This window comes from Petromyzon marinus, chromosome 47 (genome assembly GCF_048934315.1).
Source record: "Petromyzon marinus isolate PM22_M1 ecotype Great Lakes invasive population chromosome 47, UKy_Petmar_22M1.pri1.0, whole genome shotgun sequence".
In the NCBI taxonomy this organism is placed as follows: Eukaryota; Metazoa; Chordata; class Hyperoartia; order Petromyzontiformes; family Petromyzontidae; genus Petromyzon; species Petromyzon marinus.
The window spans coordinates 8,988,695-9,009,761 of NC_133713.1; the positions used below are offsets into that span (position 1 = coordinate 8,988,695).

At 50.7% G+C, this 21,067-nt stretch overlaps 1 protein-coding gene across 8 annotated transcripts in view; it reads left to right on the forward strand.

The window, feature by feature from the left end:
• Positions 1–19,992, forward strand: part of EMSY (EMSY transcriptional repressor, BRCA2 interacting) — a 32,749-nt gene extending 12,757 nt beyond the window's left edge. For 5 of the 8 annotated variants that reach the window (XM_032972161.2, XM_032972160.2, XM_032972164.2 and 2 more), the window contains 9 exons: positions 3,434–3,628; positions 6,626–6,800; positions 8,028–8,198; positions 10,313–10,443; positions 11,307–11,537; positions 12,637–12,756; positions 14,942–15,195; positions 16,358–16,460; positions 18,152–19,992. In XM_032972161.2, the coding sequence (XP_032828052.2) occupies positions 3,434–3,628; positions 6,626–6,800; positions 8,028–8,198; positions 10,313–10,443; positions 11,307–11,537; positions 12,637–12,756; positions 14,942–15,195; positions 16,358–16,460; positions 18,152–18,481 (1,710 nt within the window). In that variant the 3' untranslated portion in view covers positions 18,482–19,992. The remainder of the gene's footprint in view (positions 1–3,433; positions 3,629–6,625; positions 6,801–8,027; positions 8,199–10,312; positions 10,444–11,306; positions 11,538–12,636; positions 12,757–14,941; positions 15,196–16,357; positions 16,461–18,151) is intronic. The other 3 variants (XM_032972165.2, XM_032972167.2, XM_032972166.2) reach the window with 3 other exon arrangements.
• Positions 19,993–21,067: the final 1,075 nt, after the last annotated feature.

Genomic DNA, 21,067 nt, shown 5'->3' on the forward strand with positions numbered 1-21,067 from the left:
TTCTCAGAGCCGGGAATTTACCCAATTTTAAGTGTCAAACCAAATTTTATGTAATGGGTATTCATTTTATATATTTTCTGCGCAGTCATTGGTGAACGGGCTGAGCCTGTCAACTCGCTGCACTCGGGGGGGGGAAACCGGTTGTTTATTCGCAGCAGAACTGTTACCCGGATTTGAACCCAGGAGCTCAGCTGTACCAGCTCAGCACTCTTGATGCTCTTGAACCACTCGGCCAACATCGGAATTCATTTTTTGTATTAAAACTTACAGCAGTAAGTCTATAGAAGGGATAATGGCTGGTGGTCCGCACCTCCGATTAGCACGGTTGGCCACGAACGGTGCGAAAGAAGTTCAACATACGTAGAGACGGAGTGGCAGCCAAGCAAGGAACATTTCCGTGTTGACGTCCGCCACGGAGATGCAGTGGTAAAAATCATCTCGCTCGCGGTGGAAGGAATCCGATGAGCTATAAAGCTCTCTTTAACAGATGTTTAGTGGTTCACATATGTCCAGTAGATCTTGGCTGATGATGATGATGATAATGATGGTGATAGCAATAACAGCACCTCACTCTGAAATCGGTTGAACTAATTTCCTTTCAAGCAGACTCAGAGAAGCGTCAGAATTCATGGCAACATTTTTCCCTGTTGTGATTTACATTGAGTAGCGCTCCTCTGCATTTACGGCTCTTAGTCGTCCCGGTCATCCGAGCCGGTGGTGGAAATTCCACATTCCAGGCAGGTACCACTGTGTAATTGTCGATATCCAACATTGGATCAGCGATCAGGGCCATCAGCGGAGAGGATCAATGTTGGCAGATGCACCACTTTCGCTTGTGACTGACTTAGAGGACGTGATGAGTCACACGGTGAAAAGAAAACCAGTGTGGTAAGCTTTAGTAAGCCGGTGATGCATCATCAGTGTAAACATAGAGCCGTTTAGTCAGACCACTGCCGGATGAGAATATCCGCGTGCTACTCACTCTGGCTTGGTGAAAGCCGGGATGCATAGAGGTGGGAGCATAGGGAGTTCGATACAATATTGGAGTTTGATACACTGCCCTCTGCTGCTCACGCTGTATCCCCACGGCCAATAACAACTTGCCGTGCATGATGGTTTCCTGTACCAGACTTCCCCTTCAGCTCGCCCTTACCGGCATGGGGAAGTACGGTCAAACAACCCCATGACTGATACTCCATGGGGGGGGGGGGGAGGGAGGGCCGTCATCTAGGAATGGATTGACAATGGGCTGTAAACAAATTATTATTCCTGTGATTTCCACTCCATCACAGATGTTCCTACCCACTCATCCATTTCCTGTTTTGCAGAAGACGCCTCCTCTTATTCATATTCTTAGTTTTTTTCGGTAAAGTCAACTAAGAATATGAATTACTGCAGTCACGAAAGCTTTAAATCAAAATTTAAACGCCTCCTCTTGTCGTCAAGCGCCTTGAGTCGACGTTGAATTTCGTGCGTGCCGTGCAAATGAATCTTTGCGCCGTTTGATCGCGCGGTTGAACGGGTCGTGGACGTCCGCCCGTGTGTTTTTCAGCACGGCAGCGGTTGGGTTAATGGAAAACATCGGCGGCAGGACCGTGGCTTACCACGTTCACTGCCGTTCGGAGGCTCCACATGGTACCAGTTAGTAGGCTCGGCGCCGTGGCTGTTTTTCACTTTGACGGGTTTTCTCCGCCTCTCCGTCTGAGCCCTAACTGAGTAACGTCGTGACGCATCCCGTAGATGACCTCGCTATTTTCACAGTGCTCACGTGCCGTCTGGTCCGTCTGTACGCCGTGTTCGGCCTGTGATTACTCGGCGCGTTGGCTGATTGCATCAGTGGACTGTGATCTAATGTACCATCACGGCCGGAAAAATGGCAAAACATTGTTCGCGGTTACCTTTCACGTAATTTCCACCTTCCCCTGTGTACGCGCACAGCCCTGTTATGTCAATCCACTGCTGGATGAGATTATCTTCCCATGTCTTTGGTGGGGGCGAGTACAGCAATGCATTCTAATGTCTGCAACGTAGTTTCACAGCCTATACCGAACCTGCTGTACGCATGGCTATGACTCATCTAAGCACTATCAAAGCTCAACCCTACTTATCTCCGGGTGATACGGTCATTTGGCGCAACTGAAAATCAAACTTTATGGTGCTGCTACTTTGACCGTTGCATATTTCCAAGCGTACGCCAAAACGTTTACCCTGCTGTCTGGCGCAAGTGTTGTGATGGGCGATGGCTGCGTCGTGCCCTTTACAAGGGAAATCTGGGTGTCCCGAGGGTCGTAAAAGAAAACATTTGGATGGCCCGGCAGCTTAAGCGGTCAGAGCATCAAGCTGGCAATATCGTGAGCTCTTGGGGTCAAATCCAGCTTTCAGCCGCCAGTGATTAAACACTAACCTGAAGTGTAGCATGTTATGGGGTGCTACGGCGGTGAGATGTTATCTCCCTCGCCTGGTATGCAGCAGGTCGTGGGTTTGATCCCGACTTTGGCGCCTGCTGCTGTATATTTGGAGTTTGCATGTTCTCCTTCGTGGTCGTGTGGATTGTTCTCCGGGTCCTCTGGTTTTTCGCTCCACATTTAGAAACGACGTGCATTTAGAGTATTTGGCCGCTATGAATTTCCACGCGACAAGCCACTTCGTTTGTGTCCAGGTCGCTTCTGAAAAATAGCTACGCAGCTCAGTGTGGGGCTTTACCTGGTAAAATTAAAATTGTTCAGTTACCAGTGACAGTGCACAACAAAGCCGTGACGTCACACGTGGGTATATCGCTCTTTAATTTTGTATCAAGTCAAGGGGCTTACACGAAGGGATCTCCGAAGTTGTTATATGGTCATGTGTCTCGGTTGACGGGGCCCATTCTCGAGCGCACGGGGTGATGCGCCGCTCTGTGAATGGATAGTTCATCGCACGACACGACGCCGATGGAGCAATTGCGAAGAGTAAAATTGTGAAAGCGGCAATTCATGAATATGCAGTTAACCTCAAGAGCGTCTCACTTGTTCAAAAACAGGGAGGAGCGTGCTTGACGCTGACGATGGCGATGATGGTCGTGGTTATGATAAGGCTCACCATGATAGTGAGAGCATTAATCATGGTAATGTTGATACTGTTAATGACGATGATAGTGATGATGATGTTGGTAATGATTTTGACGCTCGACATGCTTTTTAATGGTGCCAGGAGTGATGATGATGATGATGAGAATATTGATAATGATTCATGATAAGTGCTTCCTATGATATTTTAGATGGACTAGAGATGTTTAAAAAAAAATACTGCACGGCGCTCTGAAGCCCTTTGTTGGGGTCTGCTGCGTCTTACAGAAACGTAAATAATAATAATAATGATCACGACAGTGACGGTAACGCTGATGATGTCCTTGTCGGTGGTCGCGACGGTGACAACGATTGGTGGCGGTGGGCAGGGCGAGAAGGGGCTCCAAGGAACGTCGTCGGGGCTGAAGCCGACCATCCTGACGACGGCACGGTCCGGAATCAGCGGCGGCGGCGGCGGCGGCACCATCTCGAAGATGATCGTGACGCAGAACAAGCCGGGCGGTGTGCCTCCCATCCCCGCCGCCAAAATCCTGCCGCCCAAAAACCCTTACACGCAGCCCCAGGTGAGCGGAGTCGTGTGGCCGTGGCTACCCAAGGCCAGCTCACAGGGCCGTCTATAGGGGGTGGGGGAGAGCGGTGCGGGGCCTGGGGCAAGTCACACCGCGTGTGCCTCCTCCCCACCGACGCCACGGTGGCTAGGAGATGTCAACTACCTTGCCTGATCCCGACCCTGACGCCTGCTGTATATTTTGAGTTTGCGTGTTCTCCCCGTGGTCGCGTGGATTTTTCTCCGCGTCCTCTGGTTTCTTCCCCCCACATATAAAATCAGCATCACGCATCTTAGAGTAATTCGGCTGCTATAAATTTCCACGCGGCGATGAGCCGCTCCGTTTTGCTATCATTTGCGGCCAAGTCGCTTCCGGAAAAGAGCTACCCAGTTCAGTGGGCCTTACCTGGTCAAATAAAAAAAAAAATGATAATCGTTTTTAATCGTTTAAACTGCAAGTATTACATCTGTGACATCGATGCGTGGGCCCACCCGCCAAAGCGCATTAACCCCTGATTCACCGTGTGACCCTAGGGGACGGCTCTGCCAGTTCACACCTCCGGTCTCCCCCCCACTCCATCCCTCCACTTTGTATTTCGCTTCACGACCTCGCGACAGACAGTTCCCTCTGCCGGGCACGAGTCCGCCGCTCGCGACGACGAGAAGACGGCCGATTTGAAATCGATTGCCGGTGCCTCTTTGAGAGCAGCCGGCTGGGCCCCGGCTTGTTCATGAGCATCCTCTGGATTTGTTTTTTTTTTTCCTCCAAGCCTGTGCCAAGCGCGGGAGCGTGCGCTTGCGGGCTTTGCGTCGGCACGGCGGATAGCGCCTGTGCTTCAAGCGACACGCGTGTCAGTGTGCAAAAAAGCAACCACAGCCCTCTCTGTACTTGCGCAAACGCCATCAGCATATCCTGAGCAAAATCTCACCGACAGCAGCAGTGGATGCAGTGATAGACAACCGTGGACTGGTTTCGTCCTTGTTACGCCTCATCAGCACAGTTTAGTCACGGCAGTGAGCAGTGAAGGATGATTGTCTTTGATGCTACACAGCAAATACGATACAGTGGGGATTTGCATATCGAGACTCTTTACAATGGTTGTGTTTATTATGTAGAGAGAGGCAGGCAGGCATAGGGAGAGGAAAAGAGGAAGGTCTTGAGTCTTGTACTTGAACAGGGAGTCGACAGCATGGATGGCTGGGCGAGGGATTTCCACGCCCATGGGGGTAGTAGAGGAGAATGAGCGACCTCCCACTAAGCGTCGGTTGAGTATGGGCTTCGACAGAAATATGCGGTGGCTGGGGCAGAGAATGCATGGAGGGGGATATATAATATTTATAAAAATTGATTTATTTAACCAGGTAAGGCCCACTGAGCTATATAGCTCTTTTTCAAAGCAACTGGCTGCAAATGATTGCTCAACATAGTGTCTTATCAACGTGGAAATGTATCGCTGCCAAATACTACAAACGCACGATGTTTCTAAATGTGGAGGGAAAAACTGGAGGACCCGGAGAAAAGATCCACGCGACCACGGGGAGAGAGAGAGAGACACGCAAACTAAAAATATACAGCAGGCATCAGAGTCAGGATCGAACCCACGACCTCCTGTATACCAGGCGAGGTAGTTGACATCTCCTAGCCACCGGCGCCACATATTTGTAAACCGTTACGGCAAATGCAGCATTGCTTAAATACTTTACAGTTCGGGGCAGTGGTATTTTTAATCCAGCGCTCCTGGCAGAAGGTGCTCTAAGTCTTTTAACATAAACACTAACAAAGCGTGACTTACAACCATTACCTTATTAGGCCCCAGAGTTAGCACAGGCTCGCGTCTGTGATGTATGACGCTGTGCTGAGGTTACGATCGCTCAGCTCGGCTCGTCGCCAAAATGGGAACGCTCGGGCCTCTGTCAAGAGTTCACGTTGGGTTCAATTTGGCTCGGAACCCAAGCTCGTTGCATTCCACATCCAGACGGTCTGCAAACAAACTGTAAATCACTCCCGGGCCCACGTGCTCCCTTGGTTGCGATCATTAGTAAAAAGATTCAGGTGTCATCATTGCCAAAGCCATCGCGAGTGCTTAACAGCGTAATGATTTACAGCTCTCTCAATCCACTGCTGGATGCGGGCCTCCCCCGCGCCCGTTCATATGTGCGGGTTGGCGGTCACTGGCATTGTTTCATTTCACGTGTACTTTCTGATGTTGTTTTCAATTGGAAAACCCATTCCAACAAAATGTGGCTGATTTTACAGCCCTTAAACTTGTACTGTACACGCACATGCCGCTAGGATTGGAACAAGGCATCGGTTCAAGGCTACGCTTAGGCATCGTGGTGGGTAGCGGGTGAATTTTATGATGGTTCTGTGGGTCCCGAAAGTCACTCTGCGTTCTGCCAGAGCGCGCGGGCCATCTTGTTGTCGTGCAATGCCCACGCTCATTCCAAAAATAAATAGGAAATGAAGCGCTGTCACGGGAAGTTGCCGCTTCCGCAGATTTCTTTGAGCAAACTGAACTTTTTTCCCAACGGCCCACGTGACCACCGGTCGGTTGAATTCGTTTTTCTCACTCAGTCCACGGCCAGGTCAACCCGCCGACGTTCACACGACACCGGCTGCGTGACGGTGGCAAATTATTTGTCCAGCGCAAATGTAGCTCGTGGTCTGCAGTTGATGTTTACCACCCCACTGATGTTGTGAAACGCAGCGACTTTAATGCCGTAATCCAGGACTATTCAGCCGGTAGTCCGGCAGCCAGATATGGCCTTGGGGAGTGGCCCACTGAGATGGAATATGTATGCACGATGAAATTCTTTCACACCGTACGTAGCCAACCGTGCTAATCGGAGGTGCGGGTGGGGGGCTCGCACTTGTGTTGAGGATGATTCGTTAATTGTTGATGATATCGCTGCTGCTGCTGCTGGTGGTAATGATGGTGATGATGGTGATGATGATGATGATGGTAATGATGGTGATGATGGTAATGATGGTGATGGTTTCCCGTACTTTCAGGTGCTGATTAAGCCAAAGCCCATTGCCACGACGATGTCGATGGTGGGGGTTTCCGTAGCGACGGCCACGCATGATGCAGACAGTACAGGCGCTGGAGATGCAGCAGCAGATGAGGACAGGGGGGAGGAGATGGATTCTTCCATTGCCATGGAAACGGGCACTACCATCTTGCAAGGTGAGCGGCGGCGGTAACGCCCACTTCTTCGCGTTGTGCGATAACCTGACGTGACGTTTATTTATTAAGTAACCACCGCGCTCGTAGTCACCGCATGCATTGCGCGGCTCTTGAAATTTTGAGGGTTTTTTTTGTTGTTTACCGAATTCAAACAAAAATAGCTCCTCTTCTTAGTTTTGGTTTGGTCTGTTTTACCCAATAATTGGACCCAGTTCTCTTGGACATGAGAGTGCGGCTTGTTGTATGATAAGAAAGACATCGTAACAAATGGCCCGTAGAGGAGGCTCCCTCTCGTGCAGGCTCACCTGCCAGCAGTGGCGTAGGCGAGCAATCGCGGGGCTGGGCCTTGACCTGTACCACACGACACGGCCGTTATTAACTCCCAGAGTTATTTCGCAGCCGCGAACAAATGAGTGCGTCTGGTACTTGCGACCAGTCTTGCGGAACAAAGGCGCCAACGGTTTACATTTCGTTCGCTTTACAGAACATTTCCTGACTTTAGTCTTAGGCAGAACTAACTGGCGGAGAGTCGGTGACAAAGTCGACGACAGGGACCGGCAGCGAGTTCCACCGCAGATGGCTCAGACACTGCAAGAGTGAGCCAGTGGGTGGGTGGGTGTGCCAGTCAGTGGGTGGGTGGGTGTGTCAGTGGGTGGGTGGGTGTGCCAGTCAGTGGGTGGGTGGGTGTGTCAGTGGGTGGGTGGGTGGGTGTGCCAGTGGGTGGGTGGGTGGGTGTGCCAGTGGGTGGGTGGGTGGGTGTGCCAGTGGGTGGGTGGGTGGGTGTGCCAGTGGGTGGTTGGGTGGGTGAGCCAGTGGGTAGGTGGGTGGGTGAGCCCGTGGGTGGGTGGGTGTGCCAGTGGGTGGGTGGGTGTGCCAGTGGGTGGGTGGGCAGGTGTGCCAGTGGGTGGGCGGGTGTGCCAGTGGGTGGGTGGGTGTGCCAGTGGGTAGGTGGGTGGGTGTGCCAGTGGGTGGGTGGGTGGGTGTGCCAGTGTGTAGGTGGGTGTGCCAGTGGGTGGGTGGGTGAGCGGCGGGGTGGGTGAGTGGGTGAGTAATTCAATGAGTGAGTGAGCGCTGAGTAGTTGAGTATATGGGTGAGTGAGTGGGTGGGCGAGCAAGTAGATGGACCAGACACCGCAAATCTGGCTGGGGGTGGGGGGGGGGGGGGGCGCGTATCTCGACGCCCCTGCTGCTTGTGTGCCGCGCCGCCGACCATTTGTCTCGTCAAAGAGTGCGTGCCAGGCTGGAGAGACGCCATGGACGTGAGCGAGGCTTCGGCAGCTTCCCACTCGGCAACCTCCACCATCCGGGCCTTCATGGAGATGCAGAAGCCTGGAGGCGTGTACCCGCCCCTCCCTCCTCACTGCCTGCTGGGAACACTGGGCAGCAAAGCGTCCCGCAGTGTGTTTACGCGCCGCGCTGCCTTGCGGGGCCCTCGTGCGAACGCGTGGGGTTTGGGGTTCGTAGGAGGTGCCTTGCGTGTACTTGTGGAGGGCGAAGGGGTTTGGCTGAAACGGGGCACGTTCAAAGAGGGCACTTGCCAAACCCCCCTCCCCTGCTGGGCTGCGATGTGCCCACGAGGTGGCGGTACAGAAAGTGGGTTCACTCATTAAAAACAATTTAACACGTGGGCTTTCGCGACCAATATTGTCCGTAATAGAGGTGTTTTTGGGTTAGGTCGCGTAAATATATAAATGTGTCGTTAAACCCGCCACCACCCGACACAGCCAATTAGTAAGGTTTGTCATGTAAACAGAACGTGCCGTTACTAGTACAGCACACCGGTGTGTTAGGGAGTAAATTACTGGCGAAATATTGTACCCAACTTGTAAATGTTGTGGGTTTACTCTCCAACACACCGGCGTGCTGTACTAGTAACGAATTGGTACGTTTTGTTTACGTGACAAACCTTACTAATTGGCAATGTTGTAGGGTGGTGGCGAGTTTAACCACACTTATATTTACATGATCTAACCCAAAAACCTCTATAGTAGGAATTTAAAAACAAAAATGGTCCAGAAGTCACAATGCCCAGGAACCACTTGAAGTGGGAGTCTCGAGGCTGAGTGAGATTTTCCTGAGTAAATATATTCAAGAATTTTTAGCACAAATGTCAGATGATGGTTTCAATTTAGGCCATGGTCAATATAACTACAACTTTATTATGACCACTACCCATGTTATAATAGGTAATGTGCCCTTTGTAATAGAGTATATATAAAACAAGTGAAGGATCTGGTCAATGACAATTTCCTCTGCTCAAAACGATGGCTGGCTCGGTTTTTGAAATGTACATTGCGAATTGTAGGAAAATGTGAGTATTGATAATGATGACGGTAAAGTGTGGGTTTCTATGGTGAACTTCTTTCGCACACCGTTTGTAGCCAACCGTGCTGATATTTTCTTTTACCACAAACAACGCAATTCCTGTCCTATAAAATATATATATATCACTGACTAGCTTACAGTCGTTCAATAACAAACAAAATGCAAGGGTAATCAATGGGTTGCTGTGTTGTTGTTTTTTTTAAGTGTACGGGGGAGCGGTGGCGCAGTGCTACACGCACTACGAATCCCGCAACCCAGGTTTGACTCCAGGCAATGGCTTAACATCAGCGTGAAAGCGATATGCGAACCGGTACTGGGCTACTCCTTTTTTCACCATTCTGGCCTGACCAGCATGGTGACGTATGGTCAAACAAACCCACCTTATGTATGCATGTCTGTTGAACTTCTTTCGCACCGTACGTAGTCAACCGTGATAATCGGAGGTGCGGGGAAGGACAAAAATCTAAACGCAAAGGAGCAATTTTGTGTTTAGTTTATTGTCCTTCCCCGACAGTGTAAACCTTCATTCACCAGTGTATTGAGTGACTAATGGCTGTAATTACCATTATTAGTGTTAATAGACACTGTTATAATTGTGTCTGTGGCCATAACGATCGACTCGCAATCTGAAAGTTGCGAGTTCAGTTCTCAATCAACTCAGCCCATCATCACAGCTGGGTGGATAAAAACGAGTACCCACCATTTTGCGACAAGTGAACTCCAGTCACCTTGTGCAGAGGCTTGTTTGCCGCCATGAGAATCTGGAATTTCCACGATTGGCTAAGGGGTGCCGATGTATGCAGGTGCCGTGCCATTGCTCATTTGAGAAGCGGGACAATGAGTCGATTAAGTCGACCAAGAATAACGATCGACTACTTAGTTTGTGGCCGATTACTCGGACCCCTCTTTTTTTAAATGGCCACCCCCCCCCCGCAATCATGCTTCCCGAAGGCTGGAAACTCTCCAACAATCCACGGCCAGCACGGTGCGGCAGACGATGCCGATGACGTCAAGCCGCGACCTTCTTTGGCAAGCGCTGAGGCTTTGTTTTTCCCAACTTTTGAGCGTTTAGTGCGATTAGTCGAGTTGCCGAGCCGACGGTCGATTTACGAAAATAATTCGATTTAGGCCGGCTCTAAACTTTTAAGTGCTGATTCTCCTTTGCTCTGACCCCCCCCGCCCCACAGGTCGGGACAAGCCTCGCATGCCAACCATTGACCTGAGCCACATGGTGATTCCCGTCGCCAGGGGAACAGATGTTGTCGTCACGACAACCACGGGCGACCGGACAAACCGCACGGTCACGGCCAGCATCAAGGTACGTGTTGGCAATTGGATAAGCACGCAGCGCTCTATAAGGGCGCCACGGTGGCGAGATGTTAACTACCTCACCAGCTATACAGGAGGTCATGGGTTCGATCCCGACCCTGATGCCTGTATATTTGGAGTTTGCACGTTCTCCCTGCAGTTGTGTGGATTTTTCTCCAGGTTCTCTGGTTTTTGCCTCCACGTTTAGAATCAACACGCATTTAGAGTATTTCCGCATGATGAGAAGCCACTTCGTTGAGCTACCATTTGTGGCCAGGTCGCTTCTGAAAACGAGCTGGATAGCTCCGTGGGCCTTACCTGGTAAAATAAAAAATAGTTTGAGTTTTATCTTTGTCGTAAGTCGACGGCAGTCGGCCTACGAATTGACTGGCTCCCAACTGTGGGAATGTGGAATTTTAAAAGCTGTTTACAGGCCACCGGTAGTTTCGAGTTGCTGCCTTATGTGCATTTGAAGCACGGACATTCGCAAGATGGAATTAAAGCCAGAAAAATGTGCAAAGAAGATATGCGTGGTTGGAATTACATGGAGAGACAGGAAGAGAAAGGCAAATATTAGAAACATGCTGTTACGAGACACCATGTTGACTGTCACAAAAGTAGATTGGCCTGGGCGGGACACGGCACTAGAAGGTGGTCGAAACTGGCGACGGAGTGGCAGCCAAGGGAGGGAGCACGCACGGGGCGGACGTCCACAGCGGAAACGGACTGTGAGAAATTGTGCGATGGTTTTCGCGATGCATGAATGCAGCCCCGCAGTGGATATATCATGGTCCGGTTACGACAGTGGTGTAACATTCATGGACTTTGGCGGTAATTGTGTTTTGTTTCTTTGCCCACCACAAATGTTCTCAGACACAAGAGGGGGTGACCATGGTGGGCACAAGGGCCCCGAGCGATCACGACTACCCGGGAGGCGAGGACGGAATCCTGGACCCGCAGACGGGCCTGTTTTACCGCGCTCCTCTCTCCCGCCTGCCCGTCGCCGCCACAAGACAGCCAACCGTCATCGCCTCCACCTCCACCATCACCACCACCACCTCCATCGGCACCAGTAGCACCATCAGCAGCACCATAACTGTGCAGGTCAGCGTTACAAAAAAGACACCGCCCTAGCTGTAACCACAGCAGCCAGCCAGACGATGGCCCTGTTCCGGCCCTTAATCATACGAACCAAAGTCCGGCGATCGTCCAACAGAAGTTGTTGAAACGAGAGCGTAGAAGTAGGATTAACGCACATCACCCCATGATACAGAGTCTTCGAGATTCGAGTGGTTGTAAGTACGGTACAGTAAATACAGTAACTTTTTTACAGCGGGATATTTATTTTTGTCTAGTTGGATGTTTATGCCAATTTCACAAAGTAAACAAATTTAAAACGCAAAAAAACATACAAAAGTAAACTGTTTAAAATAATGACAGTGATTATCTGGCGTTTTTGAAAATCCAGCTCCCCCCCCCCCCCGAAGCCGCTGGATATTCTGTGATCTACTGTAATCAGAATCATAATATTTATTTACGCTGGTGGAATCCGATGAGCTGTGAAGCTCTTTTACAGATGTCCAGGAAACATCCAGTTGACAGTTTAACACATCGGCTTTCGTGACCAATATAATCCATATTAGTTTTTTTATTAGATAGCGTAAATATATAAATGTGTCGTTAAACCTGCAACCACCTGACAGCCAACCAGTAAGAGTTATCACGGAAACAGAACGTGCCAATTCGTCACTCGTACAGCACACCGGTGTGTTGGAGAGCAAAGCCACAACATTTACAATCTGAGTACGACGTTTCGCCAGTAATTGCATCTAGCTTCATCAGGCAACAGCCAGATTTGTGGAGAAATCCTCCCGTTTCGTTCCTTCACATCTCGCCGCGGGAAAACCAAACCCTCTCACCTCCGCCGCCCCATCACCACCGAGGGTTAAACGCAAAAAAAGAAACGATTTCCTGCATCCCTTTTGTGGTCGTTTTATTTAAACAGGCGATAAAAAAAGTGCCAAATTGATGTCAGACCTTCTTAAAAGGTTGGGGAAACCACACGAACCACAACTGAGAACGAGAGCATTTTTTTCCTGCTTTCATTCGAGTCAACGGCTCTCTCTCGCTCCCTCCCTCCCTCCGTTTCTTCTTCTTTAATGCGTCTGTCTCTCCTCTTTTTTTTGCGTGTATCTTCGCGCAGCCTTTGATCACCAAGGGGGGCGCGGTCCCCAAGATAAGTTTTGCGCCGTCCGTGAACCGAGCTGAGGTGCACACCCTCTCGTGCCGGCCAGCTCTGCCGAGTCAAGGACAGAAAGCTCTGGTGAGATGATGCCACACGTGCACTCATGAGTGTGCGTGCATGAGGGTGGTGTTGGCCACCCATCCCCTTTCTTGTGCCGTGCCGGCCTTCATTGGTGGTCGCTAACAGCACTTGCCCCCAACAGTCTGTTAAGGCTAACACGGGGCGATTTTTGTCTTTTGTGTGTGTGTGTTGTGAGCGGCCGTGGGGGAGCGGTAGGGTAGCGGTTAGCGCGCCGTGTGCTACGAACCCACCGACCAGAGTTCGATTCCCACTCGCAGCCAACACCAGTGACGATTATCCGAACCGGTCCTGAGACTCCTCTAGGTTGACTCAGCCACAAATGAGGACCTCGTGCAATGTGTAAACAGCACTTGCCCCAACAGTCTGTTGAGGCTGCACAGGGGATCTTTGTGTGAGTACATACGGGGGAGCGGTGGCGCAGTGGTTAGCGCTCCGTGCTACGAACCCAACCGACCCGAGTTTGATTCCCGCTCATGGCCATTACCAGTGACAATTATCTGAACCTATTCTTAGCCTTCCCCGCTGGGAATACAAAAGCAGTCGGGCGTGTGGCCTACTGCCTACCTCCCTCGCTCGTGTACAGTTCCGGCCTTCATAGGGGCTCGCGAACAGCACTTGCCCCAAATGTCTGTGAAGGCTATATGGGGCTCAGGGGGGGGGGGGGTGATCTTTTGTCTTTGTGGGGTGTTAGAGACAGTGGATATCGTGATGAGTTGGCATACACCTGGCCACGGCTAACATCGGTTAGCGAGTGATGTATGAACAGATCCTAGGTCCTAGGTGTGTACCACACTGACCGCTGTGATGAGGTGTAGTCAAGCATCCCCCTCACAACCAAAAGGCATGGGGGGGTGGGGGGGGGCATTGTCCAGCATGGCATTCACAAAGGGCTGCAGCTAAAATAACTTAACATCAGCAGAGTTGGGCAACACTGTGCGAGACAATCTAGTGCACCGCTGACGTGGTGACTGCTGTTTTTGTAGACATGATGATATTTCCTGCCGCACCGCCCGGGATGTTCTCAGTAAACAGTAATCAGCGTAAGATTGATGAATATATTTATTTCATATTGACCTTTTTGTTTCTCAATTCCCTGCTGGATGAATGCCTCCTCGTGCTGTGTTGGTCGTGGGGGATTGTTTTTAGCCATACTTCACCACGCTCGTCAGTGTGGGTTAGTGCAGGAGGTTGGGGGGGGGGGGGTGGGGGGGGGGGTTGGTAGGGGGTAGGGGCGGGCGGGTTCCAGGACCAGTTCGGATACGATTCATTCCCGATGTTAGTCGTGTCCGGCATCGAACTCAGGCCGTCGAGAGCGCAGTGTGCCACGCGTGCGCGCAATTGGACTGCGAGAAAACCGTTTTAAGTCTTATCGACCGCCGGCTCATTGCGTGCATGTGTAGCTGTGCACGTGTTCGCAAGGTTGCACGGCTCCTCGTGATTTTGCGGCTGCGTCACGTTCCGTCGTTGCCTTCGTTTCACTTGGCCAAGCTCGCCCCACGAGACTCGCCACTTCGAAACGGCACCGAAAACAACGATAACTCTCCGCCACCGCCCTCGCACCATTAGCCGCACTCTTCTTGGTACCCGAGGTGAATGGCGCCGCGGCGGCGCGAGATGTTAACTCCCTCGCCTGGTCCTCAGGAAGGGTGTGCGTTCGATCCCGACCCTGATGCCTGTACGTTTGGAGTTTGCGTGTTCTCCCCGTGGTCGTGTCGATTTTTCTCCGTGCCCTTCGGTTTTTCCCTCCACATTTAGAATGAACGTGCGCTTCAGAGTATTTGGCTGATATACATTGCCACGTGATGAGCCACTTTGTTGAGCTGCCATTTGTGGCCGAGTCGCTTCTGAAAAAGAGCTGCATAGCTCAGGTGGGGCCTTACCTGGTCAGATAAAAAATCGTGTTGTGTTTAGTTTGAGAACGTTTTGAACCTGGCAGCAGTGCCCCACGCTAGTGAGCGCTCGGTCACTAGCGTCGCTCACTGCGGAGGTCTCGTCGCACTCCGGTCGGCACGGGACGTCGGTTTTTCACTGCGGTGTGCGTTGACGGATAGCGCCGCGGTGCATGTCAACGTGTGATTGCCCGCCAGAGTTTGTTTTTTGTTTTTCGGAAAGTCCCATCCGGCCCGAGGGACAGGAAAAAAGGTTCCCCGCTCGCGACTCACGGAAATGTTTACGGCTGCAGGCGGGGGCTCGCGCGACAGACATCCTGCGGATGTCGATGCTGGAAGCTCGCCTGGACGTGAGCGAAGCGGCCAGGGAGGCCGCTGCCGCAAGGGCGGCGGCGGCGGCGGCGGCGGCAGCGGGCAAGGGGGGGGCAGGGCACGGGCAAGGTCAGGGAGCGGTGACAGCCGTCGTCGGCAGTGGGGGCGCGGCGGGAGACGAGAAGAAAATAATAACCGGGCGAATTATCGACCTGCAAAAGTCTGGCGTCCTCAGGTGAGGTTGCGTGCGTGCCTCCCTCCACGGTGAGAAGGCGTGTGCGTGAACGCGCGCGGTTCTTTTGTTAATCGTTTGGTAGTGGCGTGCGCGGCAAATTTTTCATCTTTGGGCAAAATTTGGACCGTTGACGCCGGCATGTAATGGTCCACTCGCGCGCACGCGTCACAGCGATTATTTAGCGTCCCTTGGTGTTTGCGAATAGTTCGTGGACCCATCTTCTTTGGTTCTTTCGGTAAAGTCACGTAGAATGAGAATAAAATAATAAATTAATAAAATAAAATAACACAATAAAATTCTCACGACGTTTCGGCCACAACACAATTCGTGGACCGTTCACGTGTGAGGGAGCGTATGCTCGTTCAGTTAGATTTTTTTTTATTTTATTTTATTCAGCAGGAAGGACTTAATGAGCTCTTAGACTCTTCTTCATGGGCATCCTGCGACGGTACAGATATTATATTCTTAGCTCTTTCGGTAAAGTCACGTTGAAAGGAAACAATAAAATAATAAAATATATATAAAACAATAAAAATTCTCACGACGTTTCGACCATAACACAAACGGTCGTCATCAGGTGTGTCGGTTTGCATTAATAAATTTATTTTAAAACGGTGTATTTATTTATAAAAAACGTCAGTGCCACGCACAGCGATTTGGCAGTTTATTTAGAAGGACTAGTCCATCTATGTTCTGAAAAGAGGAGGGGGGAGACGAAAAATTTAATGTATGCTGTCTGAAAGCCACTGTAAGCGTGAACAATCAATTAAGACCTGAAATGGTTTATCAAATCTTTCCAATGATTGCTAAGCCAGGATCCATCTTCTCGGTTGAAATTGTCTCTGTGCTTGTATATGTGATGGTACAGATATTATATGGTGCAGATGTTATACAGGACAGATCTTAGTTATAATCAAGTTACAATGAGTTTCAGCATTTGCTGCATTGGCCGTCCACAGCTTTACGAGGCCTTCATCCTGCAATGGATTGACAAAAGGCTGTAGATTTATATTATCATCATTGTTTAGCTATATACTCCACTGGCAACGGTTTATAAACAATTTTTAAAGGCAACTAAATGTCAAAAAACACTGCAGTAATCGTAGGAATACAAAAAACGCCGCTAACCTCCCGGTTATTCCCGTACCTCACCAAAATAAAGCGGGGAGCAAGGCATGCTGGGAGTGCGACTGGTGCCGACCACGGCGCGGGCATCCGGGAAAACGGGCGACATCGCCATCACCGTGGGCGACATCGTCCCCCAGGTGAGCGCCGCTCCGCTCCATCAGCACACCCCCCCACCCCCTCTACACCAGGGCCGCTCCAAACCCCCTTTGCCCGTCGCATCGCCCCTATCGGGGGGACCGGTGGCTCAGCGGTCGAGTGATTGGCGGTCGACGTGAACCGTCGTCACCTCTGGGGTCGATGGAACGAGTCGTAAGCGGTTGTCCCTTTGGATGGACTCGCCTCCCCCGTAGAAATGTGGCATTTCCACCACCACGATTACTCTTTACTCCTACTACTATTTATGTTTTTCTTACCAGGTACGGCCCACTGAGCTAAATGGCTCTTTTTCAGAAGCGACCTGGCCATAAATGATGGCTCAATGAAGCGGCTTATCACGTGGGCATTTATAGCAGCCAAATACTCTGAAGCGCACGTTGATTCTAAATGTGGAGGGATAAACTGGAGGAACCAGAGAAAAATCCACGTGACAATGGAGAGAACATGCAAATGTACAGGCGTCAGGGTCAGGAATGAACCCATGACCTCCTGTATACCAGGCAAGGTAGTTCACATCTCGCCACCAGCTTAGTGGAGGACTACAGTTTGAGAAATGCTACTCCTCAACAGTGCAAATGAAAAAGTAAACGTGTCAAATCGGTTACGCACAAGTTACTCCATTTTTAATTAACATAAACAACGCCTTCAGTTAATACAAAATACTGCTTGCGTCAAGCATGCTTGGTGACGTAAAGTTAGCTTGCTGTACAGCACGCCCATAAATGATGTATCGTACATTATTAAACAATTATAATTACCCCGGCGGTGGTGGCGATGCGCACCTGTAATCCAGCACTGTGGAGGCTTGACAGGTAAAGGCGGTCCAGAAAAGTGTGGACAAGTGTGGACTGGTATCTTCTATCCCTACATCTATAAACACCAATTAATTGGCTGAAAGCATCTTAATGTATATAGAGGACCGCAGAGCTTGGGAAATTGTAGGTAGTCCCGGCTCACTTCCTGGCTGCATTACATCTTGTCGTGAGATGCCATTTGCACATTGTCACAACATAATATAACGAGCCTTTTGCCCGTCCAAGGACGGGTGTATTGCAGTAAATCTGAAACTTGCAAGCGAAAAGCAGAGCGAGACGTGATATTCATTGCATCAATTTGTGTGCAATTTGTAAGGGCGCGGTGACACAGACCTATTTCATTTAAAGGTTATAATCCCTTGTTCATCGTGACGTCCTTTTTACTTTGATGTCTCAACAGCGTCACAGAGATCACGTGACGTGAGGGTTCTGCCTTTGTCGTGAGGGTTGTAAGTTGACGCCGAGGAGGGGGCAGGAGGCGCCTCGGCCCTCCCATGTGGAGTGACGTCAGCCGCTAATTATTATGAATGGGGGGGGGGGGGGCTGTTCAATGTGGAGTGACGTCACTTGCTCATGATTATTAATGAGGGGGGAGGGTGCTCCATATGGAGTGACGTCACCAGCTCATGATTATTAATGAGGGGTGGGGGCAGTGCCCATTTGGATGACGTCACCAGCTAATGCATATTAATGAGGGGGGCTGGTCGTTGTGGAGTGACGTCACGAGCGTTAATGACAGACGTTATTGGGTGATTATATTAGGTATGATTGTAACGAGCAATTTGAAAAGGAGACCGCAAAAACTATAGGCAAACAAAAAACACGGCACTCCGCGCGTGCTTCGTCTGCGTCGGCAGCGACTGGCCGGCTTCCCGATCGTCTGCGGGGGGACCATGCTGATGAGCACCAGCGGCGGTCGAAGCAGCCCGAGCGTCAGCAACTCCAGCGTCGCCGGCGGTGCTGGCGGTGCAGGCGTCGGCGGCGGTGTCGCTGGCGGCGGCGGCGGCGGCGGCAACGAGGGCGGGGCGAGGGGGCCAGCGGGTTCAAGCGGCGCCAGCGTCGTGGTGGAGCCCAGCGGGCTGCTCAACGTGACGGCCTTCACCAGCCAGCGCGTGCGCGAGGACCCCTTTGGGCGGCCGAGGGAGTCGCCCGACACGGCCTCGGATGACGACGTCGACGAAACGTGATGTTTGCTTCGCGTCGAGCGCCCGGGGAGCGTGGTACCTGTGAGTGCGTGCGCGTTACGTGCGAGTGCGTGTGCGTTACGTGTGCGTTACGTGCGAGTGCGTGCATTGAGCACCAGGTGTGTTCCGTGTGAGTGCGTGCGTTGAGCACCAGGTGTGTTCCGTGCGAGTGCGTGCGCGTTACGTGCGTGTTACGTGCGTGTTACGTGCGAGCGTGTGCGTTGAGAGCCTGCGTGTTACATGCGAGTGCGTGTGCGCATTTGTTGGATTTTTATTACTAACCGACCGCCACTGTTATTAAAAGTACTTTTTTACGTTTTCAGTTATTTTATTAAATGCCTTCGAGTTTATTTGGCGCCACGCACGCACAACGCGCGCGCCAACGGTAGGAAAGTACGACTCTTATATGTTCCCAGCCTACACGCATCTTGCTTTTGTGCGACGGCGTTTGCTCATCACTTACGTAAAGTGTTTGCAATTGAATCTCCGAGTTGATGGGCTTTTTTTCGCGTCATATTATATTTTATTGAAGTGCGTTAAACAGTGGTCATTGCTCATCATTCACTCACGGAAGCCCTTTAATGTTCTGACAAAAGGTATCTTGCCGTGTTAGGCTATGGGGAAATGCGTAATGAACGAAGGTCAAGACGCCATCACTGCCGGTGCCGTTGACTCCAGCGCACCTTCCGCCGTCCTGCCAGATCCCGCAGCAGTTGCAGGGTCGACATCCAAAATTCCAAGGTGCGATGAAACGCTCGACCGAAGCAAAGCAGATCTGTAATGTCGCGGCAAATTTTTAAGTCGGCCATCTCATTGAAATCCGAAATTGTCCTTTGGTAATCACGTTGTTCTCATTGCGTTCCAATGTGGGCGGTAATACAATGAGGTGTGGATATATTTGCAGCAGCATTTAAATCCGACCCATATGGTCAAGACACTGTACGGAAACCAGTTCTAAGAGTAGACAAAGTGTCAGAGTGACGGAAACTAGGCTGGCTGGCTGGTAGTGTGTAGGAGTACATTTTCAACAGCAACAAAAAAATGAGTCAACTCGCGGTACCGACTAATAAAATCCCTGTGAACTCGTGGTGCGGTCGCTGCATTCATTCTAAAGAGGACACGTTTGCCAGCTTCTGGTGAACATCACAGGAAAAATAACAATTCGTGCGGTTTACTTCACCCCCCGCCCCGACCAACGTCTTAGTGACGGTGCGAGAGATCGCATTGCAAAGGTTTCCTGAGCGTGTGATCAATGGGGGGAAAGTGTTCGCGACGAGCTGCGTAAATATTCTGGCAAGCTAACGGAATGAGTTGGCCTTCCTTGTTCCTCTGCCACTTTCCGATACAACTCTGTTGTCTTGAGTTTAGTCGCATTTCCCGTGCTTTATAGATAGTACGATGAAGGCACTGATGATCTTTAAAGCTTTTAAATAAAACCCACAGAGGCATTCGGCACGTGGAGCTGCTCCATGTCTGTGTCATGATGACGTAGCATTAAACTTTTTCTGGCTATACTCAGATTTAAGTGTGAATTTTTGAGTTGCCTTGCAATGGTGGTTGCTTTGTCAATGCATTGCTGGATAGAGACCTACCCATCAGGGTTGCCATCACCTGTCCAGGTTTGACCTGGACAGATGGCCTGGACAGTCCAAGAATTGGAAACTTAAACTAAACTTTTTATTTTACCAGGTAGGGCCCATTGAGCTGTGTATAGCTACTTTTTAGAAGCGACCTGGCCACAAATGATAGCTCAACGAAGTGGCTTATGTGGAAATGTATAGCAGCCAAATACGCTTGAATGGACGTTCATTCTAAATGTGGAGGGAAAAACCGGAGGACCCGGAGAAAAAAACCATACGTCCACGGGGAGAACATGCAAACTCCAAATATACGAGCGTCAGGGTCAGGATCGAACTCACGACCTCCTGTATACCAGGCGAGGTGGTTAACATCACGCCATCGTGGCGCCCGTGTCCAGATGGCAGGATTGAGTTCTAAAGAGATCTGGTGCCGGCATTGTGTTGAACGGTTTTGAGAATAGACCTCGTGTGCTGCCGACTGAGAAATAATTTCGGGTTGCGTCTTGCCATGGGAAAGTTGGCAACCCCACTGTGCCCCCGTTCCGTATTGGACGTGGTAGTTGTGTTACCACCCTCTACCACATTGCTGCTAGCCCTGGCCTGCGTTCAAATTCAGGTCGGTGGGTTCATGGTGCGGTGCACGAACCACTGTGCCACCGCTCTATCCGCAAGGAACACGGAGAGAGTAAAATTAGAAACGCTCAGAATTTGAACAATCGAGCACACAGTGGTTTGATTGGGTAAACAAATCTCATGGGGACATTGCATCGACATAACAGATGTACAGGCGGTTTTCTGAACGCATTGTCAAAACACAAAAAAAGATCAAAGTGATTGATTTCCTGCTCAAAGCCTCCAGGGAGTGCTCATCCATTTACAGCCCTGAGCCAGTGGTGGCGTTTCCACATTTCTATGGCAGGGGCGGAGGGGGGTGGGCAGGTCTCTCCACAGGATGCCCACTTCACAAAGTGGTACTCATTCTCACGACCCTGAAGCGATGATGGGTTAA